At 44.7% G+C, this 27,657-nt stretch overlaps 1 protein-coding gene and 1 pseudogene across 2 annotated transcripts in view; both read right to left on the bottom strand.

Moving 5' to 3' along the window:
- Nucleotides 1-22,434, bottom strand: part of B4GALNT3 (beta-1,4-N-acetyl-galactosaminyltransferase 3) — a 108,245-nt gene extending 85,811 nt beyond the window's left edge. For both annotated transcript variants that reach the window (XR_008391069.1, XM_037139869.2), the window contains exon 1: nucleotides 21,935-22,434. Coding sequence is in view for 1 of the 2 variants with exons in the window: in XM_037139869.2 (XP_036995764.2) it covers nucleotides 21,935-22,103 (169 nt within the window). In the remaining variant the exon portion in view is untranslated. The remainder of the gene's footprint in view (nucleotides 1-21,934) is intronic.
- A 4,157-nt stretch (nucleotides 22,435-26,591) lies between these two features.
- Nucleotides 26,592-27,657, bottom strand: LOC119045223 (translationally-controlled tumor protein-like; annotated as a pseudogene).

Genomic DNA, 27,657 nt, shown 5'->3' with positions numbered 1-27,657 from the left:
ATCTAGTATGCAGCCAGGGCTGAGAAACACTCTATCATTCTTAGTTATCAGCTAAAGCCTTGGAACTATTGATTGTCAGGTTATTTATTCCTTTCATGGTTTTGGTTTCTTAATATCTCTTGTTCCAGGACAGAACATCAGTAAACACCACCCCAGTACAGTGGTCTCAATTTGCTGATCCCTGATACAGGAGCAGGCTCAAAGTAGAGATTAAAAATTTACTGAAATGGTCAAGTAATTCATCTATCCTTCACTTACCAATTGAGCCTGTACCCATTTCCCACAGCTTTTCCTCAATTCTAGCTGCCTTTTGACTGTAAGTACCTCTTTTCTCTCCCTGCCCACCCTCCCTAGGGAATGCAGTAGCCCCTTCTCCCATTAGACCAGGTTCCTCATCATTCCCTTAGCACATCCTTGCTTATTCCTTCTGTCTTCATCCTCCCGATCTCCATCTATCTAAGGCATCTTTGTCATTTAAGCTCAAGTTCAAATCCCACTTCCACCACAAAGCCTTTCTCCCCAGCTAGATTATGTAGCACTTGAGCACATAATCATGCTCCATGTGCCCTTAGAGCTCACCTTGCTCTAGGTGTTTTAAACAATCAAATTCAATTAAGCAAATATGGGGTCAGGGGAGGGCTTTCTTTGACACAAGTATAATGCTACGTTCTGGGCAAAAGAGTGACGACTAAGGCACAACAACAGACATGATTCCTGCCTGCACAAGACATACTCCAAAGGAGTGTAATAAACTTCACCTAGAGGCAAAGCTTACCTGGGTACTGGAGAGAACATATCAAAGGGATGTATTATTTCTGATGTACACATCTGTCCATGCAAGAATATCATAGCTCTCCGAATACCAACTGGGGTTTACACTTCTTTGTATACCCTGCAGCTCATATACCACGTGATCAAATGTTTATTGGCTGGACCTGAACTCGTAGAACAGGTACCATTGGAAATGTATGGAGCCATTATAAGGGGCAATTCAACACCAAGCATTTTTTCATCCTTTCCTCCCTCCTTTCTACTTCATTGTCTCCTTCCTTCTCTGTTCTTTGTCCCATTACAAGTCTTCACTGGCCTAACTGTAGAACCAGCCTGAGCCCCAAAACATTCTGGTCAGGTCAGTGCTTAGGTATGCACTTCCTTACCTCTTCATCACTGTTTATTTCTTAGCTTATCCCATCTGGAGGAACAGCAAAGACCTAAGATTTTCTATCTTAGCTACCCATTAGAATCACCTGGAAAGCAGGTGCTCACTCTCCTTTCCCTCAAATCTAATTATTGACTTGAGTTGAGGTTTTAATATGAATAGTTCTTGTAGCTCCCCAGGTGATCCCAATGACAGCCAAACCAAGAACCACCAGGATAGACTAGGACTTAAAAAAGCCTCTGCCTTCTCAGCTGAGGGTGATCGCCCCCAGAGATAACCATGAAACCTGATATGAGCAAAGAGAATGGCATCACTTGCACCAGGCACAGAGCAAGGACAGGTGCTTCTTATCTCTAGCATCTGAGCTCTAGAATGATTGTCACTCACTAAGCTGAAGCCAGCATCTTCAGATAATCTATCTTCTCCCTGACTCAGATAAAGTCAGGGAGGTGATAGACTTGTTAATAGAAATGCTGAGAGCAAGAAGGTAGACTGCCCTGTTAAATAAGAATGTGCTTTTGATGGGGCAGAGGGAATATGAAAGGAGGTAATACCCGAAAAGTAGTCGGCACAGCATTAGTTCTCAATAAATAACAGCTTTTACACGGACATTTTATACAGGAAGCAGCAGCAAGTAAAATTAATTTCATTTTACAGGTTGGGAAATAGAAGTTTCAAGAGTAACTTTCTTGTTTTTCCACCGCCCCACCCCACCCCAACCTGCAGGCCAGCGCACTGTGCCAGACGACTGACGTGTCTCATCATCATGGGAGTGTAATGGCTAAGATGTGAGTACTCAAACTTGACTGCAAAGGTTATTCACCACAAAAGCCCGAACAGGTGAGTAACCTTTCTTAACTTCAGTTTTCTCACCTGTAAAATGGGAACAACATAAAGGTTCCTACCCCTCACAGGGCCACTGAGAAGAGTGAATGAGGTTACACTTCAGTGCACATGTCTGGGTTATTACCATTCTAGCTGTCAGAGCATTCACCGCTCTACTCTCATATGTAGTAAGTGGTTTACTTGCCTCTGTGCTCCTTACCTTAACTCTCCAGGCCATTTATCTCTAGTGTGCAAACTCCCTATATTTTTCCATTAGTTTTTAAAAGAATTATATCACACATATAAAGGAATGTACATGAATGGCTTGAAGAACTGGCACCTGTGCACCATCACTCCACCTAAGAAACTGACAGTCCATTCCTTAAAGCCCTTTGTGCCTCTCCAATCACATCCCCGTGTCTCCTCCAGAGGGACCATCCTCCTGAATGTGTTTCCTTAATATTTTTATCAAAAATAGGTGAATCACAGAAATTATTTTTCACCTGTGTACCCCCATTTATTGAATGCCTGTGAAGTTCAATAAATGGTGGGTGAATGAATGACTGCTCTAGCAGAACCAGAACCAGAACAGGGTTTCTTACTTCTTAGCTGTTTAACCTTGGGCAATGCCAGGTTCCATGCTTGCTGGGTTCCTTTCCAGTGTAAGCTTACAATTCATCTAGGACAGGTTCCTGGGGGCTGGGACCTGGCATTCATAAAGACTATAGCAAGCTACTGGAGAAAATATCAGAGCACCCCAGCTGGTGTGTTTGGTCCACTAGTGGGCTTCAAATGGGCAACATGTGCAAAGTACCAGCCCCCTGAGTTCCAGGGATGGAAGAACCTTAGGAAAGGCTGCACCCAACCATAAATACCTTTATCTCTTTACCCCCATATATACCATTTTAAAAAATACTATCTTTTCTTGTGTGTGCCAATAGGGAAAAGGTTGACAAGCACTATATTAGATTGTGTTGAGTGAGAGATTAAATTCAGCCTACAAATCCAGGACCTTTGGTAGATACTCTGTTTCCCCTTTTCAGAGGCCACTGGACCACTACAGGTATCATATCAGTAATTTTTGGCCTACAGAGCCACCTTGGGAAGAGATGCAAACCCTCCACGTGATCTTCATTTCAATGGCTCACTCCTGATCTAGCTGTCCTCTTAGTTTGCTTTTGTTTTAGGTGTGGTTGTTGATAACTGTGAGTTTGCTGTCCTTTCACAAGCAACAGGGGAGTGGGAGGAAAAGAGGGGAGAAGGTAGAGAAAATAAGTAGCATAGACAGTAGATAGAAAATAGATAGGGGAAGAGTAAGAATAGTAGGGTAAATATAGAATCTAAAGAACTTGAGACATGTGTTCATGAACTAAAGGTGGGGAATGGTAGGGGAGGGGTGTGCAGGGTGGAGGGGAATGAAGGGGGGAAATAGAACAACTGCAATGGCATAATCAATTAAATAAAAAATATATTTAAAAAAGATGCAGAATAGGAATATCTTAATACATGTAAGGAGAAAAGAAGCCTTGAAAAAAGGGGTGGCCTCGGGGTCCTACCCTCTGTGTGGAGGAACCTTGTCCCAGGCTTTCCCTGCAGCTCGGGCAGAGAGACAGGAATGTGCCCATGAGAGCAGACCTGGAGGGCTGTGTCCAGGACTCCCTGCAAAGAGATTCGGAACTCCCCACAGGCAGCCCAGCCCAGCTGCTGCCCAGCCACAACTGTTGGCAGGGAGTTTCCAGGTCTAAAATTAGCCTTCAGCTCTCCACCCAGGCAGTTCCACCACTCACTCTGGCAGACAGGGCCCTGCGGTGAGGTAATGACTGAGAGCCCCTCTGTCTCAGGACAACAAGGGGTTAGGGGAAGGCAGCACAGACCAAAGTCCGCTCTCCCATCAGGATCAGCCTCAGCTGGAAACGGGAAACACATGAAAAGCAAGAGCATTTGTATGTATGGAATTTGACTCTGGCTTTGCTTCTGCTTTTCTGCTGTGTCTGCACCTATAAGGTATACCCTGTCCTATTCCTTTTTTAAAAGATTTTATTTATTTATTTTAGACAGAGGGGAAGGGAGGGAGAAAGAAAGGAAGAGAAACATTAATGTGTGGTTGCCTCTCACGTGCCCCCTACTGAGGACCTGGCCTAAACCCAGGCATGTGCCCTGACTGGGAATTGAACTGGCCACCTTTTGGTTCACAGGCCAGTGCTCAATCCACTGAGCCACACCAACTAGGGCCACCCTGTCCTATTCTTAACTCAAGGAACACACACACAAGGAAAGCAAGCTTTAACTGAGAATTTTAAGATTTTCCAGGTTTTCAATTTTGCCACCACTATCTTGTGAGGTTGAGGTCATATTCCCATTACACAGAACAGGGAATGCTCATCAGATTAGTTGACCTAAGTCTGTGATCCTGTGAGGAAGACTCAAGAAGGGCCTGCCTCCTTTTGGAGGGAAAGTCGGCTTTTTGGAGGGACATCTCTAGGGCAAGCTCCCTCCCAGAAGCAGAGCCTGAGCCCCTGACTCACTGACTTCCACCACTAGTTCCCTCAGCTTCTGATGGTCTAGTCAGGAAGCCTGTGGCTAGAGTTGCCAAAATAAGCAGCCAACCCAAAAGCCAACAGCTGGATAGATGTCCCTCCCACCCTAGGGCTGAGCACACTGGTGTTTCTGTGGTGGCTGCCCAGGAGGCAGGGAGCGGGTGGTGAGGCTCCGAGTGGAGATTGGTCTACCGTCCATGGCTCAGAAGTGCAGAAGAGGAGCAGGAGGGCTATGAGAAAGATGACTATGGTCAGTCACTGGGGCCTGTGGAAATGTCCCCCAAAGTCACTGGGTCTCTCCAGCCAAAATGTTCCCAGAGATCCTTTCCCTAATGACCATTAACCAGAGCTCATCCAACCTCAGCCCCTCCCTCACTGCCCCCACCTAGGGAGCCTGTCCTTCTATTTCCAGGTGAGTAAGAGAGGAAAGAATGTGGGGGGAGGAAGGTGGAGGATGGTGACTGTCTCAGGGATAAAAGCTGGGCCTAGGGTCCAACTCCTAGTCCTGACTAAGTGAAAAGACAGGGTCGCACAGATAGGTGACTGGATCCAGGATTCAAATCCAGCATCTTCTCTGAGTCTCCTTTTTCTAGTCTTTGTATAGCCCCTTCCAGCTGAGAATCCTCAGTACTGGTGCAGATACCTGTACTATTTCTTTGGGAATAGTGTCACAGCCAGAGGGAACCAAGAACCCAGTAGCCAAGCCTTCTCATTTACAAATAAGAAAACTGAGGGCCAGAAGGCAGAAGTGACTTGCTCAAATTCACAGAGCCAGCTCACATCAGAACCAAGTCTGGGACCCAGGTCCCCTGACTCCCAGCCCAGGGTTCTTAGCCCTAACCATGTGTTTAAGAGAAAAAAAGACATCTAAGTTCCCTTCTAGCCAATTCTGTAATAGATTTCTACTTTCCTCCTCTACTACAACAGACCTCTACTACAACCAGGTGAATTGTTGGTCAAACAATTCACCAGTGGCTCTTCCTGCTCCTTGGCCAAATATGCTTTCTTCTTAGACTTCCTGGACCTGTTGCTCACTTTTTTCCTTATCAAGACTCCTTAGAAGTATGATCCTTCCTCCATATTTCTCTAACTATTCATTTTGTCTCTCTAATTGGCTAGTTGTAGCCAACCAAAAGTATCCCCAAGTGTATCCCCTTCTACTGCTGAAGATTCCAAGTCCTGTCTCCTTATCCCAAGTTCAGCAGTCCGGGGAACAGCAGCTCATTGGTCATGGGGAGGGCTCTGGACAGGATAAGACAGTGGCACCATCAGAGCCATGCCATGAAACAAAATGTCCTCAACAAGATTTAAGTTATCAAGAGAGATTCTAGGTTACATCTGCTAATGGCTTGCTGAGCTTCTGAACCATCCCATACATCACACCTACTGCTGACAGCCAGCACACCTCAGAGTGAGCCTCCTGGCTCCTTCGATAGGCATAACAGGCATGTCTGTGCCAACGTCCTCTGGCATCTTAGTTTCTCCTCTGTATAAAGGAAGTAGCAAGCTGTACCTTCTGTCTCCTAGTGAACTCCAGGATTCATCCTACCAGATGGGTGTCAGTTTCCAAACCCACTGCTTCATAGGTACCCATAAGCTGTGGCAGAGGACACCTACCCCAACAGGTAGAAAGGAGAAGCAGCAACCTCTGATCCTGTAGTGTGACTGAATCCTAAGTTACTCTGAGTTCCCAAGAGAAAGGATCCATGTGAAAACAAGGTTCTATTGTTCTCCCTCACCTTCTACTCCTTCCCTCACATGATTGACTCATGAAAACCCTGCCAGCTAGGGAAAGTGTTCACTACCCCAGAACTTTCCAGCCTTCTCAGAGATATAAAGGAGCAGAAAAATATAGAAAAACAACTGTTCTTGGACATTTCTTCTTGGTTTTAGAAGAAACAACTTTGGATTTTTTTTTTTTTTGCCTCTCAGGCCTTCCAAGTTCTAAATATATCGAGTAGAATCATTTTGAGCAAACCAAGCTAAGTATGATATATGTTTATCTTGCTAAACTAGCAGAAAATGACTTTAGATTTGTATGAAGAGCTTGAAAAATTTCATAACTGTTTCCCTAAAAATATTATATTTCCATTTCCCAGAAGTTGAACCTTCCTAATTTTTGTATCAACAAATACTTTAGGCAGTTTGTGCCCATGCTTCTTTCTCAAAGTGGTAAATACCAACTTTCAATTTAACAGCTCTTGCTTCTATAGCAGACAGGTGGTATTTCCTGGGAAATACAATTAAAACTTCACCATTGTACAATGCTCCTTATGCAAATATTTTTCCAGTTTTTATGCATCAGAGTAAAGCTGATTTCTTACTCCACATACTAATTCAAGCTTGAATATTATTTTCTTCACCTCCTCTCTGACTCTTTCAAACATGTTCTGAACCCACTTACTGTTACCTTCTGTAATTTTTCTTCAACTTGTCATCCATTTCATCTCTTACCCCACAGGGAATGGCCAGCAATGGACTTTGCTGACTAGGACTAGGATTATGAAAACACCGGCTCTCAACAACTTGTATCTTTCTACAGAGATGACAGTAAGGGAGAAGACAACCATTTTTTTAAATATGTACTTTTCTATTAAAGAGGTTGGTGAGTCCTGTGTTCCGACATTCTTCTGGTTTAAAATCAATGTCATTTATTGCTATTCCCCATCCCTCCTCAACTCAAAGAGGAAATCATTAATTCCATTCTATTCTGTTACTTAGAAGAAGCAGGACAAACATGTGAAGACAAAGTTCATCTACATATCAAGGAGAGAGGCCTCAGAAGAAGCCAAGCCTTGATCTTGGACTTCAGCTTCCAGAATTGTGAAAGAATAAATTGCCATTGTTTAAACCAAACCCTTTGCCCAAATTAAAAAAAAAACAAAAACACCTCTATTCTTTTTTAGTAGTATGGACTCTATTCTGAGGATGGGAGAGAGAGAGGAACAAAGGGACCTGTTAAATGACAAATGTCAAGTCTTGGCCTACCCGTTACAATGTGAGAAATTAATATCAACAAGCAGTGTCTCTGCAGGTTACCCCCAACTATCAATATCAATACAGTGTGTCACTGGAGAAATTTCAGAAAATCCACAAATAACCTCTAACAGCAGCTGAGTTGGGCACACGATGCACCCCCAGGTAGGTGGCAATAACTTCAACTAGCTCACTGGCAAAAAAACGTAAACAGACTAGAAAACAGGCTACATGCATGTCAGATTGCTTGGACAGGTAGGAAAAAAACAGCCTCATGAAACTCAGACATTAAAAGGAGCATTGTCAGCCAACAAAAAGGGAATGAGCAATGGCAGGATGGCAAGTAGTGTGGTGTACTGTAAAGAGCACTGCCAAAAGCATTGGGGGTGCTGGAGCCCAGCTCCTCTCTCTAGGCCTTACATTCTGCATTGGTAAAATCAGAAATATTTTAATGTATTTAAGAGGCAACATAAATCAATCTGTAGTGACTGCATGGCAAGCTATGTGAGGAATATTCTGAGATTGCATCTGGGTTCAGTAAAAAAATTTCATGTTTTATTGGAGATGTCTGCCATTAGCCTGTAATAAGAAATGCAGGTATTTCCATCTTAGCATTTAAAAACCTCTGCCCTGGCTGGCGTGGCTCAGTTGGTTGGAGCATCAACCATAGAAAGAAAGGTTGCAGGTTTGATTCCTGGCCAGGGCACAGGCCTAGGTTGCAGGTTTGGTCCCCAGTCAGAGTATGTACAAGAGGCAGCTGATCAAAGTTTCTCTCTTACATTGATGTTTCTCTCCCTTCCTTCCCCTCTCTCTAAAATTAATAAGCATGTCCTCGGGTGAGGATTAAGAAAAATATCTCTGAGATCCATTTTTGTCCTAGGATTCTTTGTGAAAGGCAATATCCAAAACCCAATCAGAAAGGGAAAAAGGGCTCTAAAAGCTGGTTAAATGATAAATAATATAGCGTCTAATATTTATTAAACATTATGTATCAGAAATTGTTCTAAGCCCTTTATATGCATTATTTTACTTAATTGTCACAAGAAAAACCCAACGAGGTAGGAACTATTAATATCCCATTTTACAGATAAGGAACTGAGGCACAATGAGACTCCAGAATCTGCTGATGAAGACCCAGTTGACTAGGCATTAGGGCTGGGGCTCAAAATCAGGTCATCTCACGTCAGAGACTTGCTCTTAACCACCATGTTATGATGAAGGAAGACAAGGAAGAGTAAAGACACTAGTGGATGAAATGGAGGACACAACAGCAACCTCAGACGTTAAGGCAGAAAGGAGGGCTCTTCGTCCTAAGGAAGAAATGTGGGCACAGTGAAGGCTGTGCAGACTCAGTTGTCAGTTAAACACCTGCCTCTTCCAAGTACTTGCTCAGTGCTTGTGGGGAGCAAACAGCCATGACCAATACTTTGGAGTCATCTCTGGCTTCTCTAAAACACCTAGTTAAAGTGCACAAGACCAACCCAGATGAAGTAGGAATAAAAGAAAAAAATCAACTGCGAGTTTCAGACCACTTAAGTGCAACAAAACTTCCAAAAAAGAGGGAGGTCAGCTGAGACTGAAATAATTGAAAAAGGTTTCATGGAAGAGAGGGGGTGATGGGCAGTTTTGAAAGTCAAGCAGGAGTATGATGACACTAAGGAGCAGCATTCAAGAATCTGAGGGAAGTTGTGGCCAGGTGGCTCCATTGATTGGCACATCATTCGAAACACCAAAAGGTTGTGAGTTCCATCCCCAGTCAGGGCACATACCTAAGCTGCAGGTTCACTCCCCAGTCAGCGAGCATACAGGAGGCAACCATTCAATATTTCTCTCTCACATTGATGTTTCTCTCTCTTCCTCCCTCTCTCTCTCTCTCTCATCAATAGAAAATATCATTGGGTAAGGATTAAAAAAAATCTGAGAGAAGACCAGCTGAAGGTAGGCAGACCCAAACCTGCGTTCTCCAGGGACAAGTGAGGGTGAAGCTATTCTCCCTGAATGGTTACTTCCAGAGTTTATACACACTCATCTGCATCTCCTAGCAGAGGGACTGCTTTCTGGCTCTCTTTCTCCCACCTAACATGTGTGCCCTGCAACTACAGTAAAGGTATTTAATTGGAAGGACATCTCCAAGTCAATCAAACTCTGAGGACCTAACATGTACCAGGTATTGGGCAAAGCACTCAGGCAGGTTCTTAACTAGAGGTTCATGGATAGGTGTCAGGGGCCTGTGAACCTCCCCGAAAGAGCATGCAAAATATATGAGGGGGCAGGCAAATTTCTGGGGAGAGTCCACAGTTTCCTCATCAGATTCTGTAAGTGCATGTATGCCACAAAGGTTAAAAGGTCCCTGTACTAGGGAGATAAAAGGAGAAAGAATGCCCAGGTCTAGCACTCTAGAAATTCACAGTCTCATGGGGGAAGACAAACACAGACATAAATAACTCTGATGCAAGGCAGACTTTAATAAGTGAACTAACAGAGATACAAAAAAAATGCTGGGAGGGAAAGGAGAGCAGTGTTCATTCCAATTAGGCTGTCGATAAGACACTCTCACCCCACATCCTGGTTCTGGGATCCAAATTTGCAATGAAGAAAACAACCCCAGGCCCAGACAGAGCCCCTAGCCAGCACCTCTCTCTCTGGTACTCCAAGTTGAGGCTGACTCTTCCTGCCAGGAAGGTGAAGGAGGACACTGCTTTCAGGATAATGGGAGACAGCAGGAGGGAGAAAAATGCTCATCCTCATATGAACAATGGTCCTGTTCCACATTTTTTCCTTTTCTACCCAGCTCCCATTCTCTGACCTCCTGGGGTGTTTGTAATCCTGACACTCAGTACTTAATCCTCAATCATGTTCTTTATCCCTAAATTACCTGTGTTAGGAAAGTCCCTGCTCAGAGAGCTCCCGCACTCTCCACACTAGTCTTTTCTCTCACTCCTCCACCCAGAAACTTTGTGCCATTACCATGTTTCATTTTCTTCCAGAAACTCAACACCGTCTGGAACTCTTATCTATTTTTGTGTGTTTATCATCTGTATCTTCCTCATGAATTACAGCTCCATCGAAGTAAAGCCTTTAAATTTCTGATTCCCTTCTATGTCCCTAATCTGTACAACATTGCCTGGCACGTTGGAGTGAGTGCTCAATAAGTATGTGTTGAATGAATGTCTGTCTCCTAGTCCCTTTGTATCCAAGTCCCAGAAAGAAAATGTCAGGAGAAATTAAAGCACTTTTTTTCTCCTGAGAACATTTTTGAGAGGCTGGGTATACAAGATAGCCCTTAACCAAAGTGATAGAGGCAGAGTGTGGCCAGGGAACCCTGTGTGAAACCCAGAATTCCAGTATCCTTTCGCCTTCTACATAAACTCCACTACCAAATTCTGTCACTTCTGCCTTTGACAGCTCTAAGTTAGGCACTCATCACTCACACTTTAGGTCACTGTAATAACCCCCTCAGTTATCGATCTCAAACCATCCTGCAAACTTCCAACAGTTTAATCCACCTGTAACCACAATTCCTAGGACACAAAAGGTGTTCAATAAATGTCTGAAGAATTAAAAAATGAATCAGTGGATGAATATTAAAAAAAAAACACTGCTTTCCATCATATCAAATCCCTGCTTTAAAAAAGTTGGAGTTGCTCTCTACCAAGTATTTTGGATTGACTTTGGACTTGGTAGAGAGCAACCAAGTCCAAACTCAGCAGTTTGGCACTCGATACTCCAATCACATCACAACCACCTTTCCAACCTCATCTCCTTCATGCCAGGTGGGCCTCTGCACTACAGGATTCATGCTCTCTTAACTGTTACTTAGCTTATGCCATATTCCTCCAATGGAAATATTTACCTTTGATTAGACACACACACACCCATAATGATGGACTACTGGAGCTGGAGAAGGTCTTAAAAATTCAAGCAAAAGGACTTTTGGGAAATACAGCAAAATACTAAGAAATGGTGGAGACAATATGACAAACTTCTGTTTATTTACATTTACATAGTTAACCTCTCCATCATGTTAAGTAAACTTCAGGGGCCAATACAATGAAGGTGTGAATATCAGAAACAGCAAGCTAACACTTTGGCAGCCTCTAGGTTTGGGGCAACAAACAACTTTAGATAATAAATTAAATAATTTTGTTTTGTATTATTAAAAACAGCCCTGGCGTATGTGGCTCAGTGGATTGAGCATCTGCCTGCTGAGTGAAAGGTTGCTGGTTTGACTCCCAGTCAGAACAAATGCCTCAAGTTGCGGGACAGGTCCCCAGCTGGGGCTGTGCGAGAGTCAGCTGATCAATGGTTCTCTCCCCTTCTTTCTCCCTCCCTTCTTCTCACTCTAAAAATTAATAAACAAAATCTTTTAAAAATTATTTAAAACAAGAGTATATTTTTAAAAGAACCAAATTTTAAATAGAGCCAAATGAAACTAATATTTGAAAAATAGTCATTGAATCAAATGAAAAAAATGGAATAGATGTCTCTCCCTCGATTTCTCTCCCTGATTACTTTGTGGCTGTGCAATTTCCCTGCCTCTGCTACTGAAGTTCACCTGAGATCCCCATCCTCCCATCCCTTTCTCAGGCCCTCAACTCAGTTGAAATAAATTTTTTTTTTTAAAAATAAGGAAAGAAAACCAGCCCTGGCTAGTGTAGTTCAGTGGACTGAGCACCGGCCTGACAACTGAAATGTTGCTGGTTTGATCCTCAGTCAGAGCACATGCCTGGGTCGCAGGCCAGGCCCTGGGTTGGGGGCATGCAAGAAGCAACTGATAGATGTTTCTCCCGCACATGGAAGTTTGTTAGTTAGTTACTTAGTTAGTTTTTCTTTCTTTCTCCCTCCCCCTCTCTCTAAAAGATAAATATAACCTTTAAAAAAAGAAAAGCAAAAACTAAAAATATATATTAAGACTTTGTCCCTGGTTCCTGAGGAAATCCTCAGTGCCCTCCCTCCCCCACCAATATTTGATTCCGAGGCGGTGGTTAGCAGGGTTGGGAGACCAGCTGGTTGGTAAGGGAGGGTATGTGTGTGCACATGACTGCATGCATCCATTTGAACCCTGGGTTGGCAGGCAGGGTGGAAAGGAGTGGATCAGAGGATTTGTAAGAAGATCTCAGCAAAGAGGCCTTTAATCTTTGAGGCAACTGCTTATATGGAGACCATGTTGTGAGAGATGACCTTGGAGGCCAAGTAGCCAGAAGCACTGGGATTGCTGCCACCTCTCAGTTTAGGCAACTGAGTCTTGAAAGACCAGGGCCAGAATGTCAAAGACTGGCTGTCCCCTTGGTCCCTTAGAGACCCTGGAGAGGTTCCAAGCATAGCCCCGAAAGAGGCATCCCGCTCCAAAGACCAGGAAACTGAAGCCCTCCAAAGAAAAGGGGTTTGGCCCTAAACAGGTAACTCACTTGGTTGGAGTGTTATCCCAATGCACCAAGGTTGCAAGTTCTTTGTCCAGTCAGGGCACATTCAGGAAGCAACCACTGAAACTCCCTTTCTCTCTATCAAATCAGTAAATTAAATAAAAATAAAAATAAAGGGTGCTTGCCCAAGGACACTCCGTGAGTCAGTTACAAAGCTAGGATTGAAGCTGAAATACCTGCCCAATGTTCCTACCTTCCAGTCCCAGAAATCCTCAAAGTCCTCCAGGACATGCAGCAGAGGGACAGGCTAGCTTTCCCCAACTGCTGAGTTTCTGTGGCCTGGAACATTCTCCCAACAGCTCTCATTCTCAAAAAATCCTTGCCTTCTCAATGCACACCTCTCCCTCAACGCAAATATTTGCCTGGGATCAGAAGGGAAGGATGGAGGCAGTGCTGAACATGAAGGAGAAAAGAGTGGTTAAAGGGCGTGTATGTGCCCTGGCTGATGTGGCTCAGTGGATTGGGATTTGATCTGCAAACCAAACAGTTGCTTTTTTAATTCCTGGTCAGGGCACATGTCTGGGTTGCAGACCAGGTCCCCGGATGGGTCCTGCAAGAGGCAGCCAATCTATGTTTTTTCTCTCACATCAATGTTTCTCTCCATCTTACTCCCTCCCTTCCCCTGTCTCTAAAAATAAATAAATAAGAAAAAAAAGAATGTGTATTTGGTGGCAGGTGCTGGGCATAGATGGCCTGGAGACTGCTGAGGAACTGGGCACAGCTGTGTCTTGGACTGAGAAGTCCAAGAAGCACTGGCAAAAGGGCTAGTGAGGACCGTATCTATCCACTCGGCCACTCTCTGATTACTACCAGCATTCGATGAGCTCCTAATATATGCTACTCTTAGGTTAAATCTAATTAAGCCCCTAATATGTGGTAGGCTCACTAAATCTTATTTAGTTATAAGAAAGCTTTATAGAGAGGGCATTATAACCCTGTTACCCAGATAAACCACCTGAGGCTTGAAAAAGGAGGAAATTCCTTGTACAAAGTCTTGCAACTGGTGAGTAATGGAGCTTGGATTTGAATCCTGCCTTGTCTTCAAATTCCTTAATTTTTTCCAGGAACCATCAATGCTTTTTATCCCACTTGGACCCCATAAAAAAAGTTAACTTCTCCATAAACATTTTACTTTGTTGTAAAATGAATCACCTCTGCAGTCATTCAAAATTTGCAAAGTAAAAAAAAAAAAAAAAAACACTGAAAAATACACATCACTCAATATTTGGAACATTTATACATAAAATCATTCCAGCTGTTATGTCATCTCTGTATTCCCACCCTACCTTTCTTCCTCCTTCTCCCATTCTTGGGCCCTCCTCCAGGTCCCGACACAATAAAGCACATCTAACTGCTATGGAGTGAGACCCTCTGCTCCACACCACAGAACAGTTTGAAAGAAATGGGTGGAGAAGGCAGGTAATATCTCTTCCTTGGCTTGTTTTCTCATCTATTTGTTAAGCGACTGGATCTCTGATGTTTGTGACTTTATGCATCCACATGCCACAGGCTGAGCAGTGGCCACAGATCTTTACCCTCACAGTGCCCCATGAGTCTGTGGGGGTGAGTGAGTAGGAGCCCACATGACAAATTTGAGCTTTCTGGCTTTCCTGGACAGTCACCTGGGTTGTTTCATCAGTAGTGTCAGGGGTGCCCAAAGCATTACTGAATTTTCCTTGTATTCACATCATTGTTTAAAATAAAGGTGGTGCCTGGCTGGTGTGACTCAGTGGACTGAATGCTGGCCTGCAAACCTAAGAGTCACTGGTTCGATTCCCAGGGCACATGCCTGGGTTATGGGCCAGGTCCCCAGTTGGGGGCATCTGAGAGGCAACCAATAGATGTATCCTTCACACATTGATATTTCTCTCCCTCTCTCCCCCTCTCTCTAAAGATAAATAAAATCTTTAAAATATATATAATTAAAATAAAATAAAATTAAAAAGGTGGCTCAGGCCCCAACATCTATCTGTAAATCCCAAGCTTTTGATATTCTTTTCATACATAAGTAGGAATTTATTTTTGAATGTCATTCAATTTTTCAATACCTAAATAAAGACACACATACAAAAATAATTTTTAAGCTTTTTTGGTTTTCGTTTTGGTTTTTAATGTAGAATTCTTGTTTAAGGTATTTCAGAATCCAGCATTTAGTTATCACTGCTTATTATACTTTTTTCCCCAATAATCTCTGGTCAGAGTTGGTATTAGGTGAGTGTTAATTTCTCCTTCACACTTTTATATGTATCACAGCACTTTAATTCACTTATTTTATGCCTTGATTTGGTACAAAAAAAATTTAAGTAGCTTACAAGGACAACAGAATGTAAAATGACATAAACTAAAAGTAGTTGTGGGATGAAAATAAAAGTATAGGCATAAAATGATACCAAAATGAAGGCCATAAAATCTTTTACACTTTCCCCAGAATCAAAAATTGAATTCTGAAGCTTTTTAATAACCAATACAAAAGAAGAAACTTGAGTATTCTTTGTTTTTGTTTTTTTATCCCCACCTAAGAATATTTTTTCTTTTTTTTTTAGAGATAAAGGAAGGGAGAGAGAGAGAGACATCCATGTGATGTGAGAGAGAAGTGTTGTCAGGTTGCCTCCCTCACGCACCTGAACCAGGGATGTAGAGTCCAGACCAAGGATCAAACCCACAACCTTGGTATGTGCCCTGACCAGAAATCAAACCTGCAACCTTTCAGTTACAGAACCACACTCCAACCAACTGAACCACACCAGCCAGAGCCTGAGTGATTTTACAACTTCCAGGCCAATAAAAATGAAAACAAACTGATTGCTCAAGAGAAGCGTGGCTATTTCTAGTATTTTGGGAGGGCTCTCATACACAGGATACACAGTGTTTCTGAATCCCACCCTTGTAGCAGCTCTAATGGAGAACTGCACAGGGCTGTACCTAATAGCATTTAGACCCCTGGCCTTTCTTGGGCACTTCCTAAGTTTGTATACCTATGCTTATGGTAATGACTGAAAGGGAGCCCAAAAGGGGGATAATGGAGGACTGGTAATGTTCTGCTTCTTCATCGGGGTGCTCATTGCACAGACACACTCAGTTTGTGGAAATTCGTGAGGCCGTACACTTATATGTGCACTTTTCCACACATACAAGATACTTCAACAAAAAGTTTAAATACACCCACATGCACACACACAAACACTCATCCAGAGACTACAAGGACAATCTGCATCCTTTTCTAAAAAGTTGATTAGTAGTTAAGGCATTTTTAAAAACTTTAGCATAAAAAAGAAATTACTAAAAATCATAAGGTAAAAATATCATTCTTACTTGTGTCGTGGATACTTCTAACACTAACAGCAGCACTTGTTGGAATCTAAGAGTGTTAAAATGTAAAGATCTATCCACCTTGCTTTGCTCAGAATTATAGCATATTCCCTCTCTATGCACACCATCCAAACTATTTTCACCTCTTCCAGTAGTTTTTTATATCAGACAGCATATAAATCTATTAATTGTGGATCACAGGGTCAAAGGAGGGTTGTCTGAGACTGCAAAAACGAACGGTTGGCCTAGTTTAGACCTCATCACTCTTGGATATAAGGAAAAGTGCTCATGGAAAATAAAAGGGTAGATTTTGAGACTGGTGGAACTTGGTAGAGAGCTAGAAAGTGAGCAGCCAACTCCAAGAACAGCCTCTAGGCCCCATTCCAAAGCAAACTCTGCTATGGTGGCTGCACTGCTCTGCTCCATAAAGCTTGGCACTAGAGGGCAAGATCAGGATCCAGGGCAAAGACATGGCCTGGAAAATTACTGCAGTGCAACTACCAGCCACTCCTAAAACCAGCACAGAAGCGGTTGCTTCAGAAGGCCCTGTGCAGCAAAGAAGTTATAACCACACAGGGTGCCTGAACACCTCCCAGTACAGGGAATGGTAAGCAGCTCAGCACCGCCTGGCAGGTGAACGGGGCCTCAGCTCAGACTGAGGGGCCCTAGGTGGTGGACAAGATAGAAAGAGCAACTGTGTCACTGCAATTCTGCTGGCCATGCAGGAACAGGAACTGAAGAGACCAGGGAAAAGAGACACCACATCTGGGGGGTCTCGTGTTGTCACACACTGCATTCCTGGTACACACTGGTAAGGCCAAAGAAAACACATTATGATAAAAAAGCATTGATGGCTTAATTTTTCTTATCCTCACCAAAGACATGCTTATTGATTTTAGAAAGAGTAGGAGGAAGGGAGAAAGAGAGGGAAAGAAACATCAATGGGAGAGAGAAAGATTGACCGGCTGCCTCTGACATGCACCTCAACACGAACCTGCAACCCAGGCTTGTGCCCTTACCGAGAATCAAACCTTCAACCTTCCAGTTTACAGGATGAAATTCCAACCTGCTGAGTCACACCAGCCAGGGCAACCGCTTAATTCTTATCCTTCGCACTGGTGTTTAAAGGCTATTTTTTATATGTCTTGTGGTACATGGAACAACAATTCCTATGTTCTATTCTTAGATTGGTCACTGATAAACAAAGCATCTGCCAATGGAAACAAACCTGTCAAGAGCTCAGAAATTCTAAGCTTACCATCCATAACCAGAAGGTATCTGTTTGAGTGCCTAGTGTGTGACCAGATTTGAATACTGATTTTGAAGTTACACACAGCAGCTGGTTGACCAGAATGGCAACATAAAGTCAGGCAGGTATGACACAGGAACAGGAGCCAGAGGTAGCACAGGAAAGAGGACCAGCCCAGCCAGGGCAGCAAGAGATGGAGTCCACGGCCACAGGGCACGCGTGAAGCAGTTGTGCTTCTCTTCTCCAACTTGCCTGTGCTAAGTTTCAACTCTAAGCCACACCATCCTTGCTCTGCCCACACATCTATCTCATTTGTTTCTCCCTCTCTCCCTGCCTGCATCACAGATTACTGTTCTTCCCAGAGTTACCTCTGTTACTGGAGGGTTTGTATCCTTTCCAAATCACAATGGCTGTGGTGACCCCGGAGCTGAAGCGTCGGCCTGACACCTGTGGGTATGCCTCCTCAGCCACTCCAAGTCAGTTAGAAACCACCAGAGCCAACCAGAGAGATGTGTTAGGGATTTAAGGCAGGGAAAGCTCCTTAATTCCTGAGTTTGAGAATACTTGGGGTTCAGCAGGTGAACCTATCCACTTAAAAGGAGACATACAAGACTCGGCCTTGAGAGATCTAGAAAGAAGCTGGTGCACAGTGTCACTCAGCCCTGGCTTTGTGCCCAAACCTGATCTCTTGGCTCCAGCATCAAGTTGGTCCCAGCAGGTCAATTATAGAGCAACAAACCTAGAAACCATTTTAGTCCAGACCTCTGTCCTCAGGAGGGACTTAGCTAACTCAGTCTGAACAAATGGATACAACCTGTTAAAACCTGCCAGAATGGAAAGTCTTTAACTTCCAATAATAGTCTGTTCCCAGCACTGCTTTTCAGCTGGTACATACTGGTACAGCTATACCAGTTAATAAAATACTGGAACACTTGTGAACAAGTTGGGATACAGTGACTACCCCAGGCCCGCTGAATGCCCCACTACCACCTTGTTCCCAGGAAAACTTTGTGACCCAGCAGCTAAAGGGCAAATGTCAGCCACAGCAAGGGACCTGTAGTACCTACCTGTGTAGGCATCCCTACCAAAGTATTGTTAAGCTATGTTGTTATTATCCTTGCCTGTCCCACTCAATATGGCTACCCTATTCCAAAACTTTCAGCTGCTATTATCTATAAATGCCATTCTTTAAGGTTGTTATTCTAAGTCTTTCATAATACAGCACCATTCCATATTCTCTTTCATACTCTCTGCACCAAACCCAGAGGCTCAACTCCGCAAACACTAGCTTCCCCCGCCTCTTGGTCTTTGTTTACACTGCTCTTCTGACTAGAGTAGCCTTCTCTTTCTGTATCCATTAAAATCTTACCAGCTCCTCAAGATCTCCTGAAATGTCACCATTCCCATGACATTAATTGAAAAAGCTGTGTCCCATTATCAGAAGTGTCACAACAGCATCTAGAGTCTACATTTGTAAAACTTAGTGATGGTTTCATATTGGGATTATTTTTACATGTGCACCTGAACTCCCCTCCTAAAGAGAAAGTTGTTCAGAGGGCAGAAGCCATAACCTCAGTCATCATTGTATCTAAGTCACACAGCACAATGCCTTGCTCAAGGTATGTGCTAAATTCACATTTGTTTAAATGAGTGAGTGGGCAGCTCTAATTATTTTGTCTCAGGGACCCATTTTCTATCTGTTAATGATTTGGGTTGCTTTTCTTTGAAGTTACTCCAATTGTGGTTGCATCTTTTTTTACATATGGAGCCCAAATTGTACACCATCGATATCTTAAACTACTGAGCTATTACATAAAGATGAAGCAGGAAGCCTGCTCCCCTGTCATTACTTTACCACCCTAGAGTTTTTGACTGCCATCTCTCCATATACTTCTTCCAGCACCAGACTGATGTACCAGTCACACTGGGATAAGCAAATGAATGGTTCTTGGTAATGAAGGGCAGCCTTAGAGATGACAGGAAAGCTGGTGGTAGAGTGTGCTGGCAGGGACTGCTACAGGGAGGAGGTAGGGTGGCTTGTTGGGGAGTAGAGCCAAGATGGGACTCTGGTTGCTGTGGTTGAGGCGATGGATATAGTCCTGGAAGGAGAAGTTTTACTACCCTGGTTGCTGTGGATTGGCCAGGGTGTAGAGGAGGGAAAGCCAGCAACTCCCTTCCTACCTCTCCCTGCTCTCCCTTCAGAGGAATAGCTCTGAGCTGGGAGTAAGACCTATAAGGACAAGGGGTCTTTGATACAAGATGTCTGTACTTCTCATAAACAAAGAAGGATGGGAGACAAGGAGTCAGAAACCACAGTCACTGTCCAAATCTCATTCCAAAATGAAATCAAGGGAAAAAGTAGAACCCAATGGGACAGCCAGCGTGAAAAGTCACCCTGTAGAGGCAATGGGTTTCAGGGTTCTGAGGGATCCATCAGTGTCCAAGCTTGGACTCTTGTTAACAATGATGGTTAAGGAGACAGAAAGCCAATTCTGGAATAGGAAACTGGGAGCATTGTTCTAGAGAAGAGTTAGTATGGAAAAGGAAACAAAAATATGGAAACCCAGTCAGAGTTAAGATTCTTCTAGAAGGGAAACCAAAGAGACCCAAGAATTGATGGCTAAGGATGAGACAGACAACCAGAGCCAAAATATGAGATTTGATTATGGCAGACTGCTTCTGGTCTCTGCTGACAAAGCACATTAGAGGTAAATTGTTGAGGGGTAGTGGGGGGAGAAGGGAGGTTACTGATTTTAGGGTCACAAAACAACTGCCTTCCTCTGTTTTTAATTTGTGCAGAGAATCTTACTGGCTACCACACTACTAATATTGAAAAGGGGTGTCCCAAGGAGAAAAGAAGAAAGGTCTCTCCCAGGGCCTCCCACCTGTACACACTCCAACTGGGCTCATCCACTTGGGACCATGAAGGGAATGGAAGAGTAGATTCGTTCTTTCAGAGGTAAAAACAAGGCTCAGAGAAGGGAAGAACTAGCCATGGGAAGGCAGATTTGGGTCATCGGGAGGAAGAACTCTCCTACTGAGAGCTGCAGAACTGTCTTCCTCATGATATGTTGAGCTCTCTAAAAGAAACCTTGGAGATTATGTGGCCCAAGCTCCCCCTTCTATTTTTCTCTTGATTCCCCAAATACTTAGAGACAGAACAAGGATAGGAAGACAGACTGAGGATAGGAACCTCAGTCTCCCAACTCACAACCAGAATTATTTCAACTGCAACACAGTAAGAGGTTCCACAGTAAACATTATCTCTACTCTGAACCAGCTCAGTTGCTGACCCTAGTGATTCCCTCTTTGGTTACAGGAGACAAAGCACCACACCCAACTCTGAGCAAAGCAACTGACACAAGGACATGGCAGAGAATCTTCTAACCAGTAATTTCGTCAGTTATTCCTTCTGTTTCCTGGGAGGGGAAAGTGGAGGCATGACAGAAGATGTGCTAGAACTGTGAACTCGGCCCCTTGCTTGGTCTTGGGAAGAGAATCTGGTAGGTCTGAAAGTCTCTCCACTTCTTCCAGCTATTACATTGACCTTTTACAGTCCCTGACACTTTCAGAGTTTTACTTGTTACTTCCACCAATAGTAAATAGTACATCATCCCGAAGAGCCGTACCTGTTGAAGTGAAAAGAGAGAGACGGTCCCCTCCACATTTTCCCAGGAGGAAGCTGAGACACATAAAAAAGTCGCCTTGGCTAAGTTAAAAGGCATTAAGTGGTCCGTGTGCTGTGCATTGTTTTCTTGAGTAGGTTTTGGGAGTTTGGGCTCCCAAGGAGGGCTTCAGATAACTAGCAGTAGGAATGGCCAGGACTAAGAGAGGGGACGGCTCAATGAGGAGGTGGGAGACTTGGAGGGAGAGAAAGGGGTTGGAAGGGGAGTGGCGTGGCCTACGGGAAAGGAGGGAGGAAAGGTGGCTCTAAGAGGTATTGTTAAAAATAAAGAACCGCGGAATATGCATCAGGAGAGAAAATGCAGCCAGCCTCAGAGAAAGCTGTGAGCAAAGTTTGGGCCTCACAGACCAGGGCGTGTGGCCTCGGTTGAGACGGCCGAGGGCATCCCAGACATAAATCTACAGCCCGCGCGTGGACCGCGCACGTCTCCTCCTGGGAGACCGCACGCTCGGTGCCGCTGGAAGTGCCCCAAGTCTGGGCCAGCATTTTCACAGGGCAGGGGGAGCTTCTCTTCCCGTCGCCCTCCGAGGAGAGAAGCAAGCAGCCCCGAGGATGCCCGACCCTATGTATCCCAGCGGCCAGGCCCGGCCTTGGCCCTTCCTCCCCCAGTAGCCAGTGGGGCAGCGCCGGGCACCTGGGGACTAAACGAGTTCAAAATCGCGTCCGAGGATGAGCGTCCGCTCTCCCCAGTGTCTGAGCCAGCGGTACGACCGGTTCCCACCTCCGCGCCCTCTCCACCCCCCCAACCCCCCGCCGCCTGGTGCTACTTACTCCGGTTCAGGGGATTCCGGCCGACCTGGGCCGACGCCACCAGTTCCAAATAAAGAGTCCAGAGCCCCACAGACACCACGGAGAGAACCAACAGCAGCCGGAAGCGCCGCCGCAGCAGCTTGACCGGGCGCAGGAGCAGGAGGAGCAGCGCGGCGCGGGGACTCCCCATAGCGCTGCGCCCGGGCAGCCGCCGCCAGCGCCAGCGCCACGGCCGGGCCCAGTGCCTCGGGCGTGTGGGGTCCCAACCCCAGTCCAGCGTCTCAGGGCTGAGCCGAGGCCGTCTCCCTCGGCCGCGCTCCAACGAGGTTCCGGCTCATGCTCCGCGCATCAGGGGTCTGTCAGCTGCACGGGCGCCTAGCGCCAGCCCCAGGTCCCTACAGGAGCGGAGCCCGGCTCCTCCTTCCCGAGTGTCCTCCACGCGCGACTCTCCTCTCCACGCCTCTCCCAGTCGTAGGCGAGCTGCCTCTCTCCCTCTCTGCTCACTCTCCCACACTGCCCACCAAGAGGTTCCCGAGGTGCAAGCCAACCCGCCCCTCCTCTCTCCTCCCGCCCCAGCTTCCTCCAGGCATTGGCCACGGCGCGGCGTACCCACCTGTCCCGCCCCCGCCCCCGCCAGGTCCCCACCCCGGGCACAGGTGGGCCCCGCCCCCAGGAGATCTGGGAAAGAGACTGAGTGCAGAAGGCGGTGAGGCCCCAGGACTGGTAGCTGGCGGCCCCCGCCCCCCCCCCACCTTGCCGACTGGGGATGGGTAGGGTGCAGATCGGGGCGGATTACTATGTGAACTCTACATGACTGAGGGAAACTGAGGTACCTCCCAGGTACCGGATCGTGGGGCTACCCAAGCAGAAGTGAAGCTGAGCAAATCCCGAACGCAGGTGAGGGCTTGTGTTGAGATGACACCTGAGATTTTGGTTTCAGGGGTTTTCCTGGCCTACACCGACCCTACTCTCTACTTTAGGTAACAAGAGTAGACATTATTAGTTGGGAGGTAATGGCCACTTCATTCAGCCATAGCTTCCTTTTCCAGGGAGGATACAAAGACCATTCCTTCCCAGCCTCAAATACATCTCCAGGAGGCACTGGGAATTTATATGGCCCCCAGGGTGAACCCCAGGTAACTTTTCCCAGACTATGATAAAATACCCGTTGGGAGAGAATAGATGGTAGAGGGTTCTGAAAAAGAATTAAAAATCACAAAACATAACTCATTGAAGTTGAAAAGATCATCAAGACATTCAGCACTATTCTAGTTCTCTGCCTTCAGGCAGGTAAAACATTATCTGATTTAAATGAGATAATTAAGGTCCAAAGGAACAGAGTGAATTTCCTCAGGTCATTCAGAAGGTAATAATGTAGTTTTATTTTCCACTGTTCCTCCTGAGAAAAATGGTCAGGAGACGATGGAGAAAGTGGAAATACAAAAGCATTCCGGATACTTTAAAATCAAAGTAATAACATGCAAATACTTTTCCAAGACAAGTTCATAGAACAAGAGGGCTGTGTTTTCCCTTTTTTCTGTTACCACCTCAGTCCACCTTGTCTCTACTGGACTATTGCAAATGTTCCTCAAATAGCTCCCTGGACTTCAGGCCCCCTCACACCACTCTAGCCCTTCTCTCTGCTACTACCAGCTACTAGTCTTTACAAAATTCTCTTACATATCTATACACCTGGTCAGAAATATTTAATGGCTTCTCAGTGCTTACTGATTAAAAGGCAAACTGCACATCTGAATTCAAGGTCTTCCAAAACCTTTTTCGCTTTGTGCTCCAACTAAAATGAGTTTATTCACTGCCCTTCAACACATTTTCTTTTCTAGTTGGTTAGGTTTGACCCTTTCTGCAAGGTTCATTTTGGGTTCCATGAAGCTTTGTTGGACCAACCCAGTCCTGCGCAACCCCACCTTCCTCAGGGCTTTAGTAGAATTTACAATGGCCCCACCCAATGATATGGACAGAGTTCACTTCTGACCAACTTCACTGTGAGGCTTCAAAAGTGGGAACTTCCAATCCTCAGTCTGTAGCATTAACTGGGAGGAAAAATTATCCTCTACCCTTCAAGTTCTTCTGGCTGAACTAATAACCAAATTAACACAAAACAGATTAGCAGTAGAAAAACAAATTGAAAGTTTAATAATATGTACACCATCTGTATGTATACATGGGAGAGACCCAGGAAAGCTAAGTAACCAAACTGGTGGGAGTCACCACCTTTTAAAATCAGCAAAACAAGAATTCGTGCAAAATAGAAACAGAGACATGGAAATAAAGAACAAACTGACAGTGACCAGTTTGTTCTCCAGAGTCAAGGAACATGTATAAAGGACCCGTGTGAGACAGGAGATAGTGAGGAAGGAGGAAACTCCGGAGGTGCCCCAAGGCTGAGACAGAGGATACAATACAGGACAGAGACCCTGTTCTGAGACCTGTTGTTCCCACTTTCTGGAAAAGTGCTGAATCATGGTGATTATGAATGCACCTGTGCAGACGATGCTACGTGACCCCTGCTTCATTATAATAGTATTATAATAAATTTACATTGTGCGATCCCCTTCTCCAGTGGGAGAAATCATGGGAGACTACATGCACAGTAGCTTTAAAGTAATACAACTACTTGTATGTGTGCAATAAAGCCCACCAAAACTAGCCAGGAAGGATCTGCCCTATAAAGAACAGACTTCCTCCAACCCCTGAGGTCAATTTCTGCTCAGAGTTGGCCCACTCCTATGTTCTGTGGAATGTACTATCATTTAATAAATCTTCTCTCTTTCTTTATAAACTGTGTGTTTGGTTCAATTCTTTGTCCACAATCACCAAGAACCTGGTTACCAGTGCCCACAGTGACACATGGACAAAGACAATGTGGGGGGGGAAAGGACTGAAAGTGGAAGATGGGGGAGGGGAGGGTAGAGGAGAGTAATAAGGGGGAAAATGAGAACAACTGTAACTGAACAAAAATTAATTTTTAAAAAACATTAAATAGGCCTGGCTGGTGTAGCTCGATGGACTGAGCTCAGGCCTGCGAACCAAAGGGTGGCCAGCTCAATTCCCAGTCAGGGCACAGGCCTAGGTTGCAGGCTAGGTCCCCAGTACAGAGCATGTAAGAGGCAACCACACATTGATGTTTCTCTCCCTTTCTCCTTCCCTTCCCCTCTCTCTAAAAATAAAAAAAATGAAATAAAATAAATTGTATTAATTCTATTCATATTTTATATGTAAATATAACATAAATTTATATGTAACTATAAATATCTATTTTATTCATATTTTATATGTAAATAAATACCACCTTTGGCTAAAGACAAAGATGTTGGGGACAGGGAGTCAGTTACAGGAGTTTACCAGGGCGAGCCCAGGAAGCAAGGGTAAGACTATTAATGCAGATTTAAGCCCACACCTTCTCCTTTGGTAGTGGGGGCATGCCTGGTACAGTGAAGGGAACACCTTTAGAAATTGAGATTTCCTTACATATAAATGTCCTTTTACAAAAGGTAAGTTCTACTTGGTTTTCAGACTTCTCCCAGGTCAGCTCTTTCATAAAATTAACCAGCCTGAAACAACCAATATCCCAAAGTGGTGCATTCTGGATTGGCAAACTCTGCTCCTCTTCACAGCATGATGCCCATTTGTCATTCAGTGACATTTGAGGGTGAAGGTAGCACCTGGAGTGAACATCCCCCAGAACTTTCAGTGTAGTTGTTTAGCAAAAGGTGAATCTAAAGGATAATTCTCTGATCATCAATAGCCTCAGGGAAATGTCTCTGTGAAGTTCCAAACCACAGCTGTGTGCACTTCCCATCTCTTTCTCCCCAAAAGACCAAGAAGGGAGAAGTCAACATGTATGTACAAGCTTGGCTGAAGCAGGTGGGAGGTGACCAGGGTCCCTGTAAATAGAGTCTCTCTCTCACTGTGGACAACCTGGCATGAGGACTGGAGGTAAAGCTGAGTCACTTTCAGGACTTTGTCATGGATACAGACCTCAAGACCAGCCTTCCTGACAAAACAGGCAATCAATTCAACCAACCAAACCCTTGAAGTGTCTACTATGTGGGAACCAGAAGATATGTGAAACAGAGAGCACGCTGTTACTTTAGCAGAAAAGCTATCTCATGTCAGAAAAACAAATCTGACATGGTAAAGGCTCAGTTTTTGGTCCAAAAAGTGAATTACAAAGAAATTCAGAAAAGGAAAAAGATTGCTCTAGAGCTTTAATTCTGTACCCTCCTCTTCTCACTTGCCGCACCTTTTCTTTTCCCCAGAGAGAAAGAGGAGTGAGAGAGAAACAGTGATCAGTTGCCTCTTATACTCCTCCAGTCGGGGAGAGGGGAGGGGGTGTGTACGGAACCTGCAACCCAGACCTGTGCCCTGATCAGGAACAGAACCGGGGACCTCTCACCTTGTGGAATGACGCCCAACCAACTGAGCCACCCCAGGCAGGGCATACTTTTTTCCCAGTTCAAATGCATTTTATTTTTAAACAACCTACATGACATGTTTTTTTTTTCTTAGAAACAATGCCTCCACTTGGAATAAATCAAGGTCAAAATAAATGAAGAGCTTAAGATAGCATCAGTCTTGTTTATTCAAGTCCTGGTGTGTGGATGAAAAGCAGTGGCCAGATATAATGACAGGTGACAGACCCAAATTGCCACATTTATTAATACTTTTCCATTTCTAAACTATCCTAAAAGGAAGATATATATGGGGTTGCACTATCCTCGCAGTAGTCCAGCAGAGCAACCATGCCATCTGGATTCATGTTGTCACCAATCAAGAACTGGCAGTTTTTGAAATTAGCACAGATGTGCTTGATTTGTTCTGCAGCCTGTCATAAAAGGCTTCACTCTTTCTGGTCTCTGTTTCTCCAGGTTCCCTTTGATTGATTTCATGTAATCTTTGATGTACTGCTCGTAGGCTGGGCTTCTGTGAAGCTGTTTTCCTGCAAATGATGGTTCATGACAATATCAATGTTGAGGTCCAAAACAGATGTTGAAAAGGGACAATCCCGAACGAGCCCCGGATAAAGTTAGGCTGACCAGGAACTAAAGTTAGGCTGACCAGGAGCAGGGAAATTTCTACTTCCTAAAAGGGCTAACCGCCAACTACTCAAAGAGCCTTTTGAATTTCCCTAATAAGCCAATGGCAATCAGCTGTTTAGAGCTAGCCAATAGCTAACAGCCACATCTGCTTCTGTTCAAAGCTTGCTTGTACGCCCCTATATAAGGACATAGCTGTAAGTGCCGAATGCGGCTCTCATCTGCAGCTCTCCTGAGCGTAGTGTCCTCGGACACTAAGAGAGCTCGCCCCTGTGCAGGTAAAACTTGGCCAATAAAGTAACATCTTGAAAATTCTGAAAGTCTCCGAACCTCTGTTTCTCGTGACAGCGGATGCAACAATTAACACCAGTGATGACTGTGCTTTCGGTACCTTCACCCTCCGGGCTATCAGCGGAGGCCTTTCCACCACTGAACGAGTCATCTATATGATCCTCTCTCCTACTGACCATCTTTCCCTCCACCTTCAGGCACAGCCTGTCTGCGATCTCCTGGATTGTAGATGTCATAGAACATCTCATCATAGCTGATGAGGTTCTGATAGATTATCACAATGGTGGCAGAAGTGGACACTGGCTCAACAGGAGTCCAGAGCTTGAGGACTGGACTCAGAGTACAGGAGTTCAGTGCATCTGACACAGCACTCAAGGGGAGCCTTGAATAGATCAT

The sequence above is a fragment of the Artibeus jamaicensis genome, unplaced genomic scaffold, assembly GCF_021234435.1.
Source record: "Artibeus jamaicensis isolate MK-2021 breed Jamaican fruit bat unplaced genomic scaffold, CSHL_Jam_final contig_1028, whole genome shotgun sequence".
Taxonomy (NCBI): domain Eukaryota; kingdom Metazoa; phylum Chordata; class Mammalia; order Chiroptera; family Phyllostomidae; genus Artibeus; species Artibeus jamaicensis.
This window is presented reverse-complemented; position numbering and strand designations above follow the sequence as displayed.